This window comes from Megalopta genalis, chromosome 13 (assembly GCF_051020955.1).
Source record: "Megalopta genalis isolate 19385.01 chromosome 13, iyMegGena1_principal, whole genome shotgun sequence".
Classification (NCBI taxonomy): domain Eukaryota; kingdom Metazoa; phylum Arthropoda; class Insecta; order Hymenoptera; family Halictidae; genus Megalopta; species Megalopta genalis.
In genome coordinates, this window is record NC_135025.1 from 3192284 (window position 1) to 3208928 (window position 16645).

General features: G+C 43.9%; 1 protein-coding gene across 5 annotated transcripts in view; it reads right to left on the bottom strand.

Annotated features, from left to right (window-relative positions):
• LOC117224433 (octopamine receptor beta-2R) overlaps positions 1-16645 on the bottom strand; it is a 205213-nt gene that overhangs the window by 14877 nt on the left and 173691 nt on the right. For 2 of the 5 annotated variants that reach the window (XM_033477379.2, XM_033477378.2), the window contains 2 exons: positions 4993-6349; positions 3689-3919 (listed from right to left, as the gene is read on the bottom strand). In XM_033477379.2, coding sequence (XP_033333270.1) covers positions 3689-3919; positions 4993-5981 — 1220 coding nt within the window. In that variant the 5' untranslated portion in view covers positions 5982-6349. Of the gene's footprint in view, positions 1-3663; positions 3920-4992; positions 6350-16645 lie in introns of all 5 variants that reach the window. The other 3 variants (XM_033477381.2, XM_033477380.2, XM_033477382.2) reach the window with 3 other exon arrangements.

Genomic DNA, 16645 nt, shown 5'->3' on the forward strand with positions numbered 1-16645 from the left:
TTACGATTTTGTTATAATGTAATTTATATAATATAGTATAATATAATAAAACAAAAAGTATAATATATAAATTAATATATAAAATAAATATAATAAATAAAGTATAATATCGTACAATGTTATAATACAATATATTACATAATATATAGTATAGTTTAAACTAATATGGATACTATGTTGCAGTAAAATGATAAATTAGTGGCTGAATTAAGCAGACAGCGAACAATTACTAACGCCAACAACAAAGTATACGTCCCAGTCAGCAGACTAAAATTTAAATTCACACAGCAGGAAGCGATTGTAAAAGGGATTTGTAAAATTGGATAAAATTTCGTTCGGCTTCGTTTGTTTCTTTCGTCAAAAAGAATAAAAGAGGAATTAAAATCTGTCTCGATTGTTATCCCGACGACGGTTTCTTCGAAGTGAGTAAGTTCGCATACAATTTCCACGGTCCAGCATCGAACGAACTGTGAATTTTTATACGAGAACAGTATGCGTAAAGTTCCACACAATCTAATTCGGTATATAACTGCGAATGTTTATTTCTTTGCAACACGAGCAAATTTTTTTAATTTGCGCGCACGTTTTTGCTAATCTTGTAATTTCTGCGAAACACGAGCTCGCGTAAAGTTCCCCGGCACGGTTTTCGAGTAAACTGCGGATCTTTGTGCATTTTCAGTTCGCAAACGTTTCGGTGGCCTGTAAAATGGGAAATTTAATAGCGTTTCCTTCGTTTCGTTTCGTTTCATCGCGAGTTTACTGGCGAAATCGCTGGCGAGGACACAGAGAAACTGAAACCGGGTTTGAACGTTTGCTCGATTAAATTCAAGAGGTTCTCCGGCGTAAACGTTTGCAAAAAATCGATTCTCTGTCACATTTTCTTAACCCTTTCACAGGCACTGGGAACTAAGCCTCGCGCTTTTAGCGCGCGCATAGAAATTAGGCTCGAATAAATACAGTTATAGTACAATAATTTTATAGTACAAAACACCCCACATTGCAAGGGATGAAAAATGAAAGATAACAGAAAAGCGAATAACATCTGCATCGTTATATGATAAAATTATGCTAAACGAACGTCCCAATTGCTTCGAAAATTCATATTACGTCCATGAAAGGGTTAAAAACAACAGCACCGAAAATACATGCGAAAAAACGCTGCGCCCGAATTCCCGGCGCTGGCGAAATCATGGCTCCTCGAACGCGGGGTTAAATCGATACCGAACCGGTAAAAAAACGTTTGCTTACCTCGCCGGACCCATTTTTACAGTAACGTTCGACCAACGAGACACTTTATATTGGAAACAATTTCGCGCGTTCTCCGTTCCGAAGATCAAACATTTCTTTCCTCGGGGAAACAAACGCGACGAACTATCTCAACACTGCCGAGCGACTAAATAAATGGAAACAGCACGTTCGATCTTCGCAGTGTCGAAGCGCAGCAGCAGCAAACGCTCATGAAATTCGCTATCGGGCCCCGTCAAAGACCAAGCGTCTCTAATAATCGAAGTTACGAAGTTCCAGTCTCTTTGATCCTACAAAAGGTAATGATCAAGGTGTCGCCGGCCGTGGAGAAAAATAAGTTCGCGAGGAAAGCTCGCGACGGTGTTTCTCTGCGCGACGATGAATCGCGGGTTCGTCGGGAAACCATTAGAATTTCATGGGGAAAGAGGTAGTCTCGCGATCGGACCTCTCGGAGCGAAAGAAACCCACGATTTCCATTATTTATGTACCTCGGTTGTTTATATATTCTTTGGATATTTTAACTTTGATACTTATGTACTTTAACTTTGTATACTTATACGCTTTGTACACGCTTTACATGCCTTTCCTCCGCGGCGTCGCGTTTTCGAGCGCAGAAAAGGAGCACGCGTTTCCTGAGTTATGCTCGCATTCGCGCGAAAAAGTTTAGCGCCCGGCTCGCCCTACTTTCAACCCGCGGAATTAAAAGCGATGTCCTCCCCCGCTTCTAATCACTCGGTTTTACGGCGATCCCTCCAGCGGCCGCACAAGTTTTTCACCGGCGTTCCCAAACTGTACGCAGTCCGGATTGCTGAACAAATTTTCCGTTCGCTGAACGGACATCGCAATTCGCGGTATTTTCGACACAGAGAAGGTTCCGCAATTTACCGTCCAGTGCATCATGCGAAAACATCCTGCGGGAAGATTGATGATGGACCGTTGAATGTAAGAACAGTCCAAGTTCGTACTGCACGATTTTTCTTCACCGTTGTGCAGGTGTGCGCGAGAATCGAGGCGTTCTTTCGTAACGAAAAACTTATAGCAAGGGCACCCTGTATGTTCCGGCACATTAATCATTGCGTTAATATACACGTGAAATTCCTCCGTGTTCATTGTATTATGCACGAAGCTCGTTAACATTCGTTTGCGACGATAAATCATATATTTTACAAGGTTTCGAAGCAGCTTAATGGGAGCGTTTCAATTGCGTGAATTCGATGTAAAAATTAAGTTAAATTGTTACAGGATTAAGTTCCACTGTTACAATATAATATAATATTATAATCGAATATTATATTATATTATTTAACTAGATATAATTAAATTACTATTGAATATTATATTATATTATTTAACTAGATATAATTGAATTATCGCGTCGTGCTTCAATTACTCCGTTCGTTCCGATTCTATTCTGCAACTTTTGTGCACTCGCGATTCGCTGTTCCCGTCGCCAATGCGTGTTTCTGCGCGAGCTTTGTGCATTTCCCGCAGCATGTAACGTGCAATTCTGCAGAGCGAGGTGCAACGTCGCACGCGAGCCGCGCCAGTTATCAAATGGAAAGCGACTCGCACATCGGGGCACATTAATTAAATCATGCGTGGAAACGCGACTCATTTTCTCGAACGACTTTCCGCGTCGCACGCGCGAACTTGGCGAATCTAGATCGTTTGTTGTTCTATTACGAATTGGAAGAGAAACAAACGTTTACGGCCTGCCGGAGATGTCTTTCCATGCTCTACAGGGTGTCTAAAAAATTATCGAACAAAGAGGAACGCGTAATTCCTGAGAATGAAACATCTCCTTAAACATTTCCGCGTGTCATTATAAATAACGGAGATATCGCTTTGCGACCTACTTAATTTTATAAAATTTAACTAAAAGAAAGCTCTGTCAACGAGTAAAATCATCGACGGATAAATCGTCGATATATTATATACTTCCAATTATAAAGCCTGGTTCGCGAGCAGCAGCGACGTAGCAATAAATTACATAGACGTAGGACCATCCCAGTGAAATTCTCAGCAACTCAGAATTCGGCATTTCCGGGAGAAATCACTGTAATCCTGTCAAATGCTGTACTCTACAATATCTTACGCAATGCTGTAAAATTCTACGCGACACAGTCTCCTATTTAATTCTATAAAATTCAACTAAAAGGAAGCTCCGTCAACGAGTAAAATCATCGACGGATAAATCGTCGATATACTATTATTATTCTAGCTATAAAGCCTGGGTGTTCGCGAACAGCGCAGCAGCCAGCCGGCGTCCTTTCGAAAGCGTCGCCGGAGCGCCCTAAAAGGCTCCGTTGGTCGAAGAAAACTCGTCGAGGCTCTCCGAGACAATGGCGTCGGAAATGAGGGGGCACGGATAGGGCGAAAAAAGAGGGTACGAGAAAAGCGATAGAATGTAGTGCGTACCTCAATGTGTCAGACCAGATCGTACCTTAGGGACGGTCGACGGAAATCGAGCGCCTCGAGGTCGGACGGCTCTCGTCTGCAGAGCGAACAGAAAGCACACTGCAGCGTGTTCTTGAAGGCTTCTCGGAAGTCACGGTTGAAGTACGCGTAGATCAGCGGGTTTAACGCCGAGTTCGTGTATCCGATCCAGAAGAGAAGCGCGATCACGATGTCGGGACACGGACAGGACTCGCCGCAGAGGGTCGTGATCACGTACCTGAAGACAAACTTCGGTCAAATTCAACCGTTTCAAACGATAAACCGTCCATGCGATTTGTTCTCCTCGTCCAGCCGGAAGCCGGAGACGCGCGGAATTAGATGAGGAATCGATATAAACGTGGTGTTATAATATTTTTCATAGTCTTCGTCGATTTTAGAACCGGACGGTATCTTTTCTTCTTTCGTGCAAGATACAAATTGCCTGCGTTATGTGCGGTAATTTCTGCCTGATTCGCGCTCGATGGACAATTTGGGAGAAGGAGATACGATTATTTTTTCGTTATTTTATAATTATCGAACAATCGGATCTCCTTCTCCCAAATTGTCCACTTTTGCGCGCACTCCGAGTGCGAATTAGAGAGAAAGTAGTGCACTAAATTATGCTAGAAAATCTTTCGATACGATCTTCCCCTTCGACTTCAAAATCAATCGAATCAACGCGATCCTTAACAAGATGCGACTCGAAATTGCACTCACAATTTGTAGATGCGTTTACCAAATCGAAGAAGCAAATTGTAGAACGTTTCGTCGAGTAATTCGGACGAAAAAGAAACAAGAGCATTTCGCGCAGATCTGCACGATGCAACCGATCACAATGGAATCTGCGCACTCGTTGCAAAGGCCACGAATCTGAAATAGAATAAGCTGCACCCCGAAGAGGTGTTTCAAAGCCACCCCCCCCCCCCGGCAACTCCGCGTGGCCAAACAGAATCGACGAGGCTAGTCCAGAACAGCCGAATTCCTTTGAGATCTTCGGCGAGCGTCGCCAGCGATCGCCCACTAATCCGCACAGCCGCGTATCCCCCGTCGACGTATTTGCCTAATTGCGTTTGAAACTAACGAGAACAATTGGGATCGTTACGCGAGCAAGATGCACACACGCGCGGCACACAGTCCTTCTCAATTTCCACGCGGCGCTGAACGAACGGCCTTATGGAAATCCGCAATTCCGCGTTCAACCGGAGGAAACCCGACACGTCGCGGCACGGCACGGAACGGCACGGAACAGAGCACGGAACATCACGGAACGGAACGGATCGGAAAAGAACGGTCCGAATGTATCAGACGCACCACAAGAAGAACGGCAACCAGCACAGTATGAAGGTCCCCATGATGATGCCTAACGTTCTGGCCGCCTTGTGCTCCCTCTTCATCTTCATGATGTTCTTGTCCTTGGTGGGCGTGTGGAGGTGATCGGTGCTGATCTCGTTGAGGGTGAGCGTCTTCGACGAACCGGCGCTGTTCAGCTCGCCGTTCAGATTGTTCAGGTCCTTGCTGGGCCTGTGGCTGAGCAGCATCACGTTCCCCATGCGGCTGTGCATCTGCTTCTCCTGTTTGTTGGCCTCCTTGAATATCGCGAAGTACGTGAGCGTCATGATCGTGCACGGTATCCAGAAGGAGATGCTCGACGAGAATATCACGTAGATCTTGTTCACCTTGAACTCGCAGAGCTCGGGGTGTTTGCGCCTGTGCATGCTGTTCTCGTCGGTGGTGTACCAGCCCATGAAGATCGGGACGAACGAGATGAACGCCGGCATGATCCAGCAGGCGAGCAGCATGTACGCGGCCAGTCTCTTGGTCATGATGATCGGGTACTTCAGGGGCTTCACGATCGCCCAGTAACGGTCCACCGAGATGCACATCAGATGGAGGATCGAGCTGGTGCTGAAGTAGACGTCCAGCGAGTTCCAGACGTCGCACATGAAGTAGCCGAACAGCCAACGGCCGGTCAGCTGGACGCTCGCGTTGAACGTCATCGCGAACATCGCCACCAGCATGTCGGCCAGGGCCAGCGAGACCACGAAGTAGTTGGTGATGATGCGCAGCTTCCTGTGCCGCATCACCGACACCATCACCAGAAGGTTGCCGAACATCGCGGTCAGGATGATCGAGCCCAGCAGGCAGCCCTTCGCGATCGTCGTCGGGACGGACCACTTCTGGTCGTTCGCGTAGCTGCCGTTCCCGAACTGGCTCTCCTCGGTCGAGATCGCGGTCAGCAGGGTCGTCACGTCCACCGAGGACACCTCCGTTGGCTCGGAGGTGCTCGCGATCGTCGTCATGCTAAGCCGACCAGTTTCTACCCCGTTGCCCTTGGCCTTGTTCTCCTGCTCCTCTTCGGCCGGAAGAGACCCGACCGCCGGCCTTAGGTCACGGACGTGCCGACGAGCCGACGTACCAGGCTGGCCTTCATCTTCTCGCCGGTCGTAAAGGCCGTTGCCACTTGCCAAGTCTCTCCCCGCTGCGGACGGGACGCTTGCCAGCGCCGCTTCCCGGTAACAAGCGATCGCCCGGACGGAGGACCGCCGTCGACGAACGGCGCCGTCGTCGATCCGACGACCGATCGCCGAACAATGCGAGCTTCACAGACCCTCCGAGGACCGCTCCCGGCTCTACATGGTTCCCAGCCGGGACACCACTCGCCGCTGACCTGGAAACAGAGAGACCAGGCTAATGATACCACGTTTTCGTTCGACGCGGTCTAATGTCGCGGCGCGGGCATCCAGCTTCGGTGCGAGGTTTCGAAAATGTTTGCGGGGTTCTTTCGGGGTTCGTTCGACCGTTCGATAAAGCGAATTATTGATGCGGGGGATGATGTCGCGGTTCCCAGCGTTTTCTCTATCGTCTTGGCAACGTACACTCGCGCGGTTTCATCGGGTTTGCTCGTTAATTCTATCGAGCAATGTGATAATGTTACCGATTTCGGTTGCTTTGGGAGAACGACGGGAGCGAATTTATTTTGGTTCCTCGTCAGTTTTATTATGCGTTCAGAGATTCGTTCGATCAGTTGACCATTTTGAGTTATGATTTCTTTCGCAATTGTATCCAAGATTCATTTAGACGAATTAATGATGTTCAGACACGCATTTCACACTAAAATATAATATATAATGTATAATGTATGATATATAATATATTATAATGTATGATGTACGATACATAATATATTACAATATACGATAAATGATATATAATATATTATAACATATAATTATAATATAAGGTACACGCACGATACGGACTACTGTTAACCCCGAAGCCGTAAAGATAATGCAACCGCGTAGACCTTCTATTATTTCAGCAAATGCGTCAGCAAATGCGCCTGATAATGCATCTACATTGTTCATGTTTTCTAAGATATTTCACACACACACTACCTCCGTCGTCTCCGTTTATGGATCGTATAATCATATTCGTAGCGGATGCTACTTCGTAAAGTCTACTCGAAGAAAGGTGAAACTGTTTTCTCGAAGGAAAGAGCACGCGCCGGAATTCGCAGTGTGGTATATTTTTGCGCGAACCTCGCGGGGATCTTCTTAAGCAGTGATCAAAATATGACTCGTATATCTTCGAGGCGAACGTTGCGCCAGTTTAACGGCGACTATCTCGTATTCATTTTCTTCGCCTCGTTCATCGTTCCAACATGGTAGCACGTTATCTTTATACACGCGGTATCTTCCATTAGATCGCCAGTTTTTAATTAGCTTGGCGGATAAACAAAACGCTGTTTCGTTTAGCAATCGTTAGACTGCGAGGAATTATGGGAGAAGTGAAACAGGATGTTCCAAAGTTTTTGCTGTTTTGTAAGTGCACCAGTGTCGTGTTTTCCGTTTCCCAGATTTATAAATATAAATATAAATATATTAAATATATTAATATAATAAATATATAAATATATTAATATAATAAATATATAAATATATGATAAATATAAATACACATGTCTATATATAGACATATATACTCCTGTCTATTAATATATAGACAGGATATATAATATATGCATATTACATGCATAATATGTGCACAATATATTACATATATTAATAAATAACATATTAATATATGTAATCATCCAACTACGTTGAATATTATTTAGAAAACTCTGGATTCATTAAATCTGGTCGCCCTCGTCTTCGATTCAACGCAGCAATCTGCGAAAACAGTTAAAGTCACGAATTACGATCGAAAGCAATGAACTTGTCACAATATTTGAGCAATCACCGACCGCAGAACAAACGATAATATCAATGATTTCAATTGGAGCAACCGTACGTTGTTTAAACGTGATACGAATTTCTTATCGTCCCCATTGAGGTATTCGACACGAGAGGGATATCAAGCACTCTGGACGACCCACTTTATTCGATTTGTTTGTACTATCTGCTTAATCTACTCAATCCATTACAATCATTCGGGCTATTCAATTTATTCGGCCTGCACGCCGGTGAACCGTTCCAGCAGATTTACTTGCCCCGTTCGATTTGTTTTTTGGGTATACTCGCAGCAGTTTGGTATTTGCTTCTCTCCGTTCGACAAATCCTCTGCTAAGATTTTCAACGAGACCTCGAACTTCCCGCGAATATACAGTTTGCAGTCGAGTCAACGTTACTTGAACTTCGCGTTGTCTTCGTGTGCAAGGTCTTCTTACGTCATTTCGGAGTGCGTTAATGCGAAGTTGATTGCACGAGACGCTTCGGTCGTTGGAATTGCAATGCGAAATTATTGGACGATTCGTGGAAAGTGGGGGAAGCGAAGAGCAATTGTGATTTGAAACGGTGAAAAATGGTATTAACATTTTGACTGCAGCGTCACTCGTATGTGGGTTACAGAATTAATATATAATAATATTATAATAATTATTTAATATATTTAATATATATATATATGTATATAATAATTGTTTAATATACTTAATAATATTTAATATAATCCATTCTAGTTTCTCAATTCTATTAAGATTCGCAAGGGGTAAGAATGCTAAGAAGAAGTAAGACATATAACTTCGTTTCGTAATTTTGATTCAATTGTAATTAAATTCTTTAATTTTTTAATTCTTTAAAATGGCGAAAAGGGGCGCATTTTTCATTTAGTTTCAGTTTTCAGATACGGATAGTTCCTTTACGTCGCCTTGACACAGATAGAGCCACCATGTTGTCTTTAATATGACAAGCAACTCGGCGAGCTCCGGTTTGCAATTATTTACAAGGTTCCTTCCGAAAAGTGTCCGAGTTTCGAATTACGCGAGTGTTGTAATAGCTTTAATTACATCCGGAACTATTTTAATAGCTCCTCCTGGCTAATGTCGCTTCTGTCAGAGACATTTCGGTATTGTTGACGTTACCGAGCCGAAAGTAGTAATTAGATTCGTCGTCTGTCACAATTAATAGCTTCCAAAGTAAATTCTATCGCTTTTGTTAACACAAAATTTCGTTATTTTATATTCTATTGTAACGTATTGTAATGTAGCGTTACATGAAAGTATCGAGCTATTGTTATTTGTTATTCAAATATTTTAGATTTGCATTATGCTGCTTGAGCGAGCTAGATAAGAAATTAATACGAACGACGAATTTAATTGAAATATTTGCGTTCGCAAAATATTCGATTAACTAGTAAAATATGTTTTGCATAGGGAAATATTGATAACTCGTAAACGAAGTGGTAATTGTATCGTGGTTAAATGTAACTTTACATCATAATAATTATATTAGCGCAAATCTGATTATAAACGCGATAAAGCCCTCTCATATCTACCGGACATTCGATCACGTGTACATATAATGCACACATACTACATTAATGTATAGGCCCCATTGATACTTTCCGCGTTATGTGTACACGAGAATGTTGTTTCAGTATCGTTTATCGAATAATATTAGAAACGGCTAAATGAGATACGGAACAATGACGACATTCAATTCATCGAAACTGTTGAAAGCATACGTACTTCGTTTAACCCTTGTTCCAATTTTTATTTTGCATAAAAATCCAGCATATAAAATACATACAATTAAATGAAACAAATTCCGTTTTGATTACATACAATTATTATTTATAACTAGAAATGGAATAATCGGACCGCGAATTTCTACGCAAATTCCAAATTTCATCCCTTGTCTCGTCGACGTTCGCCAGCTGAACGATCGGTCGTTGCAAAAAGAAGATAAAAACGCGATTGGACCTTGTTAATTTTGCAAAAGTCTGCGTCATGCCATAAACACGCGTACAGATCCGCGATATTTGTTATCCGGATTGTAACGATCACGCTGCCGGCGATCGGCGAAACGAAGCGTCCCGGTTCTCCTTGGCCAGGGTGCGCGATGCACGGCAGAAAATAATGAATTAGCGATCGGCGGAGTGCAAATATTTGGCCGAACCGAGGACCGTTCGCAGCCTCTCGTCTCCGATTGCCGGGCGAGCACGCATTCAGCCCTTTGAAGAGGCTCCGCCAGTTTTCCCCCGATTGTCGCCACTCGAAACGAACGACGACGTGCCGGAAGAATGAGTAACCTTGAATGGGAGCCCTCTTTTTCTGCCGCGTCGTCTGCTTCTCGAGCTCCGTTGACCGTGCCGCGGCGACAGGGCCGTGTCAAGTGCACTCCCCGTTCCCGGCCCGTGTAATTTATGATCCGCTATTTTTGCGGTACATTTGGGTCAATTATTCCGACAGCGGCGGGCGTGCTAGCGCCGCGCGAACGCGCGATCCCGATGAAAAACACCCGGGACGTCGCCGCGACTCTCCCTAACCCTGGCTCTCCCTGGCACCCCCGTTCCCCACGGGAACACCACTTTTATTCCCCGATGAAAACGACTGCGCCGCCGGGACCAGAGATTCACGTTTGATTACTCCGTCTGTCTTTCGCCTTTGTCCTTCTGGGTTTTGTCTTCCGGCCTTCCGTCGCGACGCGGCGCCTTACCCTCCCCCTTCTCCCTGTGTCTCACTCTCTCTCCGTCTTTCTCCTCTCTATATGTCTCTCTCTCTTTCTCTCTCTCGCTGTCTGTGTCTCTCTCGCTTTCTCTCTCTCTTTCTATTTCTGTGTGTGTCCCTCTATCTCTCGCTTTCTCTCTCTTCTCTTTCCATCTCTGTGTGTCCCTCTCGCTTCCTCTCTCTTCTCTTTCTTTCTCTCTTTCTCTCTCTCACCAATCCCTTTCTCACTCACTCTCTCTTTGTCCATCTCTCTCTGCCCATTAAGTCTATACAGTCGTCTCGTGCACGAATTCTCGGCTGATCGATGCAACGACCACGCTCGAAGAAGCAGTCTAACTGATGAGACTGCGAGAAGTAGTTAAACGCTGGTCCGACAGTGTGCGAGGATGATTGGTTGGGTCGGGGATCGGTGTCGGGATGGGACGTGCATTCTGTCGGAGATGCTGGTCTTACTATACCCCCTGTGTATAGTGAATTCTCCCCAATCGACGCTCGGATTGCGCACAAAAATGGACAATTTGGGGAGAGGGGATACGATTATTCGAGCCATGCGGCTCCTTTTTGATAATCGTTGATAATTTATAACTATAAAAACGAGCCGCGAGGCTCGAATATTCGTGTCTTCCCTTCCCAAATTCGGAAAATGTACAGAAGAAAGACGTTTCAGGTAGCCCACCCTGTACAGTCACCCCTAATTTCGTCCTATTCTGGTCAGTGGCATCATCCCCGAAAAATGAGAGAAATCGCGCATTGTGCGCAGATAAAAGGTTAGCTGCACAAAGGAATGCGGGCCTGATCGACGTCCAATCGCTGCGCCACTGTTTACCGTCGACAGCCTAATAGAACTACCTTGTGTTACGGGTATTTTCGTCATTGACCGAGAAACTGTCGCATCCGAAAGTCCATTTGCGAACGATGGAAGCGTGCAGAACTACGTCGGAGTGTCGACAATCCGAGCGTCAGTAAGGGAGACATTACTGTATAATGTTACGCACACGTGTTCCTTTAGTTATTTACCCTATTATTTATTTAGTAAAATATAAAATATAAATGCTGCTTTAAATTTATCGTCGGGCTCAGCAAAATATCATTTCGATCTTAGAAAAATAACTAAATAAACTAAATAGCTAAAAAGAACTAAATAAACTAAATAGCTAAAAATAGCTAAATAAACCAAATAACTAAAACTAAGAAAATTCGAAGGAAACCGAAGGAAACACTGTTCCGCAGAAACATTCGTGATCCATTGTCCTTGGCGAGCATCGGAGCAGTTAAAGCGTTAAAATTCCTCCATTACCGTTCAACCGGTTGCAATGCATAATGGCGTCCTCGTCTGTTACGAAACCGCGTGCCGTGGAAGCGACTCAGACTTAACCTAGACCCGGCCGCGGTGGCGGTTTCAGGCCTAATCTTAGCTTCGCGGTCTTTTAATCTTCGCGAGCGAGGGGTTATCTTCGTCCTCGACCGTCGCACACCAGCGCATCGAACAAAGATGATATCCTCGAGCTTGTTTCGCGACGACACCTCGCCAAGGCCGCGTTCTCCAATGCCGCCCCAGGTGTCGCGTATTACGGTCAGCGCATCTCTTCTCCGTCAGGGACCGTCAGCGACGCTTGATCGAATTATTTCCTGCTCGCGAGAAATTGCCGGCAAGGCAATTCTCACGGAGAAAATTGCTTTTAGCGGAGCACGGACCGTTCGTGGATAAAAATCGAAAAGTCACTGTTCCGTATCGGCTGCGTGATTTAGATCGCGTTGCAACGGCTAAACGATCGCGTCTATCGACGTTCAATTCGATATATTTCGCAGGTTGCGGTTTTCGGAAATGCTTTCAAAACTGCGGAGAATCGAGGCCGATGCACGCTTAATTTGAACGTAATTTTGTGGAAGTTCGTTACGCCTGCAGATTCTAGAGAAAAAGAACTGTTTCTCTTAGAGTAGCGTTCTTCGATTTTGTTGAACTTTACGCAAAATATTTTTACAATATATATACAGATATAAAAATATAGTAATATTTATATATTTATATATAAATGGAATACATACACGGAAAATTCCACGCTGTGACGGAGACGTGAATATTCCTCGAAGACCCTGATCTACGATAAGCGTCGCGAGGAAGATAAATGATCGTCTTTTTGCTAGAACCCTGAATTGTCCCGACAGTTTCGCTACTGTAGACTCGGCCCCACGTTTTCGTGGCACTTCGTTCGCATAACGGATAAATACAAACATTTATGCGCATCAGAAATTCTCGACGCGAAACTCTTGAAAATATTAGCTGCCAAGTTATGAAAATTCCGAACGAAATGTGCTAATGCATCTTTCTTCGACGTTGCACGCCGTTCTACTTCCGTCGAATGGCTTCTGTTTATGCTCGTCCGAAAGCTGGAGAAACGCTCTTCGCGTTCGCACAATAAAATATTTGCTTGTTGTTAGACCGCGGATTTTACGCGTTCTCCAAGAACGAACAGCATCGGCAAGTTTATTCTGTCGAACAAAATCATTTCGATCTCTCTGGAAATACTGAAGATACAATCGATTGCGAGGAGGTTGCAGTTATCGATACTCTCGAACCGTAAACCGCGAGAATCGTAAAGCATTTTTTCCCAAGATACCGAGAGAATCGTAGACGTCGAATGGTCGAAGATGAATCGTGCCGACCGCCGTCGAAACGGCAGAATCCGGAATGAACGTTGGTCGTGGGGTCCGTTGTGCAGTATGGTTGAACAGTGATCATTTTTTATGGTCGCGTGTACCGTGACTTACGACGCGCGCAACGTTGCGACCTGCAAATCCAGAGGCAACGAAATACGAATAAATATACGACCGTGTCGCCGGGGCGGTAGACACCGCGAATTTATCGCGACCACGTGGACGCTTCGATCTTTTGATTGAATATTCTGCACGCACAAACTTCGTACATAATGTACACAGGTGAATAACACCCGGGCTTATTAAAAGTGAGCGCAGTCCCGACGTAAAACGAAGTCTTGTCACTGTAACGCTGTAACTTTGTTGCAGGGATCCTGAGTTCGAGAGATATTGCATTCTCCGCGCGAGAAAAGAAGGGCAAACTTTTTAGCAACGGACGTGTCACTTACTAACGATGTAACGTTACGATTTACGTGCGTTAATTGTTGCCATTTATTAGCGCTGCAACGGTGATAAACATTCGTGACAATGAAACTTGCAAATTGCAAAAATTAAGCACGAAACGAACGACACAAAATCATATAAAAAAGATAACATTTTTACATTACAGATTACGTTCGCGTTGCTCCATATCTATTTTCATCGTATGGAGCAAAATAAATGTTCGCTTTATATTCTGGTTTTTAGAAAATAATCGACAAAATAGCGAGTGATGTAATCGCACAGAGAGTCACAAAGATATGGAAGAAAATAAACGAATTAAGAACTCCGCCGAATACAGGGATAGAAGAGGTACCGTCGCTTTGTAACAAACCGGCGAATATAAACTCGTTGTGCCATGTAAAATCGTATTTCTACTTTCATGCTTCTGCGTGGTTTCCGATGTTGCTTTAGCTTCAGTGCCAGAGCGATAAAGATATCCAGCTGGGGATGAAAGGAAATGCAAAGAAATAAATAGGAAAAGGGGAAGTTGTGTCCACGGCGGAAGTTGTCGAAGTCGTAAACTTGAAGAAAAAATTGCCTTTCAGTAGTAAATCTGTTTTACAGGGCTATAATATAAACCAGAGTGTTTGCTGTACATATACTTGTCAGCGTTTCCCACAGAAAATGTCTAAACATTGAATTAAACGGCATGCCAATGCAATCATTTTAGCTCTATCGAGTATTTTTTAGTTCGATATTATTTTTCTTTTCTTTCTAACAATAAGAAACAAAGATGATAATATTGTAAAAGAAAGAAATATAAATATTAGGAATATTAGTAAATATTGCAAATATAATATTGTAAATACTGTAAATATTGTGAATATTGTAAATATAGTACTGTAAATATACTAAATATTATCGTCAACCTCTTAAAGTTATTCGAGGAAAGAAGACCACACTATTTAAGTATTTCTCGAAATTGCTAATTACACTGATCATTTTGCATAAAAATCCGCGGTCTAACAACAAGTTAACACGTTTATGCGTTCATATTTGTTATATTATCAAGGTTACCAGCTCGCCGGGGGTTTTATTTAATTTTCTAATTAAAACCCTGATTTCATTTCACACCGAAACGACATTTACACGCAGGAACACCACCGAAAAAACGATATTTCATTCCGGTTACGTTTATCCGGGGCGTTTTTATTTCGCATCATCGCGGCGCTGTATTTAAAAATAATATTTCACTTCGTTCTATTGTCGAGCCCGGCGCAATCGTTAAAGTCAACGTTTATATTTTTGCGAAGGTATCGTTGGCCCACAAACGTAACAGGTCCAGAATTTATGTACCCTACACGCGCTCGACGCGCTCGACGTGCTCGCACACTCGGAAGCGTATCGCGCGCACACCGAAATCGAGTTGCACAGCGCGCAACGAACTTCGATAAACATTGTACGGAGCCGGCCCCGCGCACAACTTGAAAGTGTTTAAAATTCAAATAACAATTTTCCATAATCGACCCGGCGAATTTCGCCGCGATAAAAAGCCCGCCATTGGCGCGCCCGGCGCGAAACGCTTCGCGGAAATGCCCGACCGAATTCCTTTCTTACTGTCGAGCCGACGAAAAGTACGATTTATATATATTATACATATATACAGGATGTCCCAAAAATGTCTCGCAATCCGGAAATTGTTTTTCGGATCATTTGAAGCAACTTCTTCCTTTACAAAAATGTTCTCCGAGGCACCGTTAACGAGTTATTAACGAGAAACAGTGACCAATAAGGATCGAGTACGGCTGACGCGAGGCGCACGAAGCCTAGTTCCTCTCATTGGCTCGGTCGCCTCGCGCTAGCCGAGCTCGCCTCTCATTGGTCACTGTTTTTCGTTAATAACTCGTTAACGGTGCCTCGGAGAACATTTCTGTGAAGGAAAAAGTTGCTTCAAATGACCCGAGGAACTCGCTAATTCGGATTGCGAGACATTTTTGGGACACCCTGTACATATAATATTATATATATTTTGCAGTCAATCGGATCTAAATTTAGGAACTGTGATCAACCTTTTGGAGAAAGACACCATTTTGCAACGGTTCTCGCTTCGAAAACAAGGCACATGTGCCAAATAAAAAGAACAATGAATACGATTAAATTATGAAAAAATCGCTGGAAGATCAATTCGAGGACTCGATGGGAATCGCGTCGTTCTTCGTGTCATGCTTCTCTTTGGTAAACGATTTGCGTTTCCATCGAAGAGCTCGGGGCAATCGATGGCAGAAGGCCTGTCCATGGGAACATTCGTCTTCCCGTTTTCAAAACTGGCCAATCACATGTCCGTCGCGTAAATTATGGAATTCCGATACGGCGTCAGCTCGAAAATGTCCGTGAATTGGCCGCGTTTAAATATCTTGCGCCTAGCCACGCCGGAACGCATCGGCTGGACTATTTATTAATCGATCCACCAGCGAAATAAATGGATCGCCGGGATTATTGGCGAATGAGCCCGGCAATTTCGGATAAGAATGATGTGAATTGGCCGCGCGGCTTCGATCGTGATCGATCGCGGTTTCCGATCGTCCGGTCGATCCGATCGGAACGATTCGTTCGAACAGCGCGTTCTTTTTTTTATCCGGCTCGGTGATAAATTCGTCCGTGGTTATTTTTTCGCGCGACGTGCATATCGATCAGCTCGATGTAACTGTAAACGATGTTTATTTACGACTGTTTAACGGATCCGCCGGAAAATGCGGACGTACGAGCGATTTTAAGTAGCACGCGTTTTCGACGATTTATCGCCATCTCTAACGCTCGCTGCAATGACATCGAAATGTGGGAATTTATTCTCGGAAAAACTGTGTTCGTAAAATTATATATAAATTCTTTATTGTTTATATTCTTATATATATTAATGTTCTTTATTACATAAGGAGA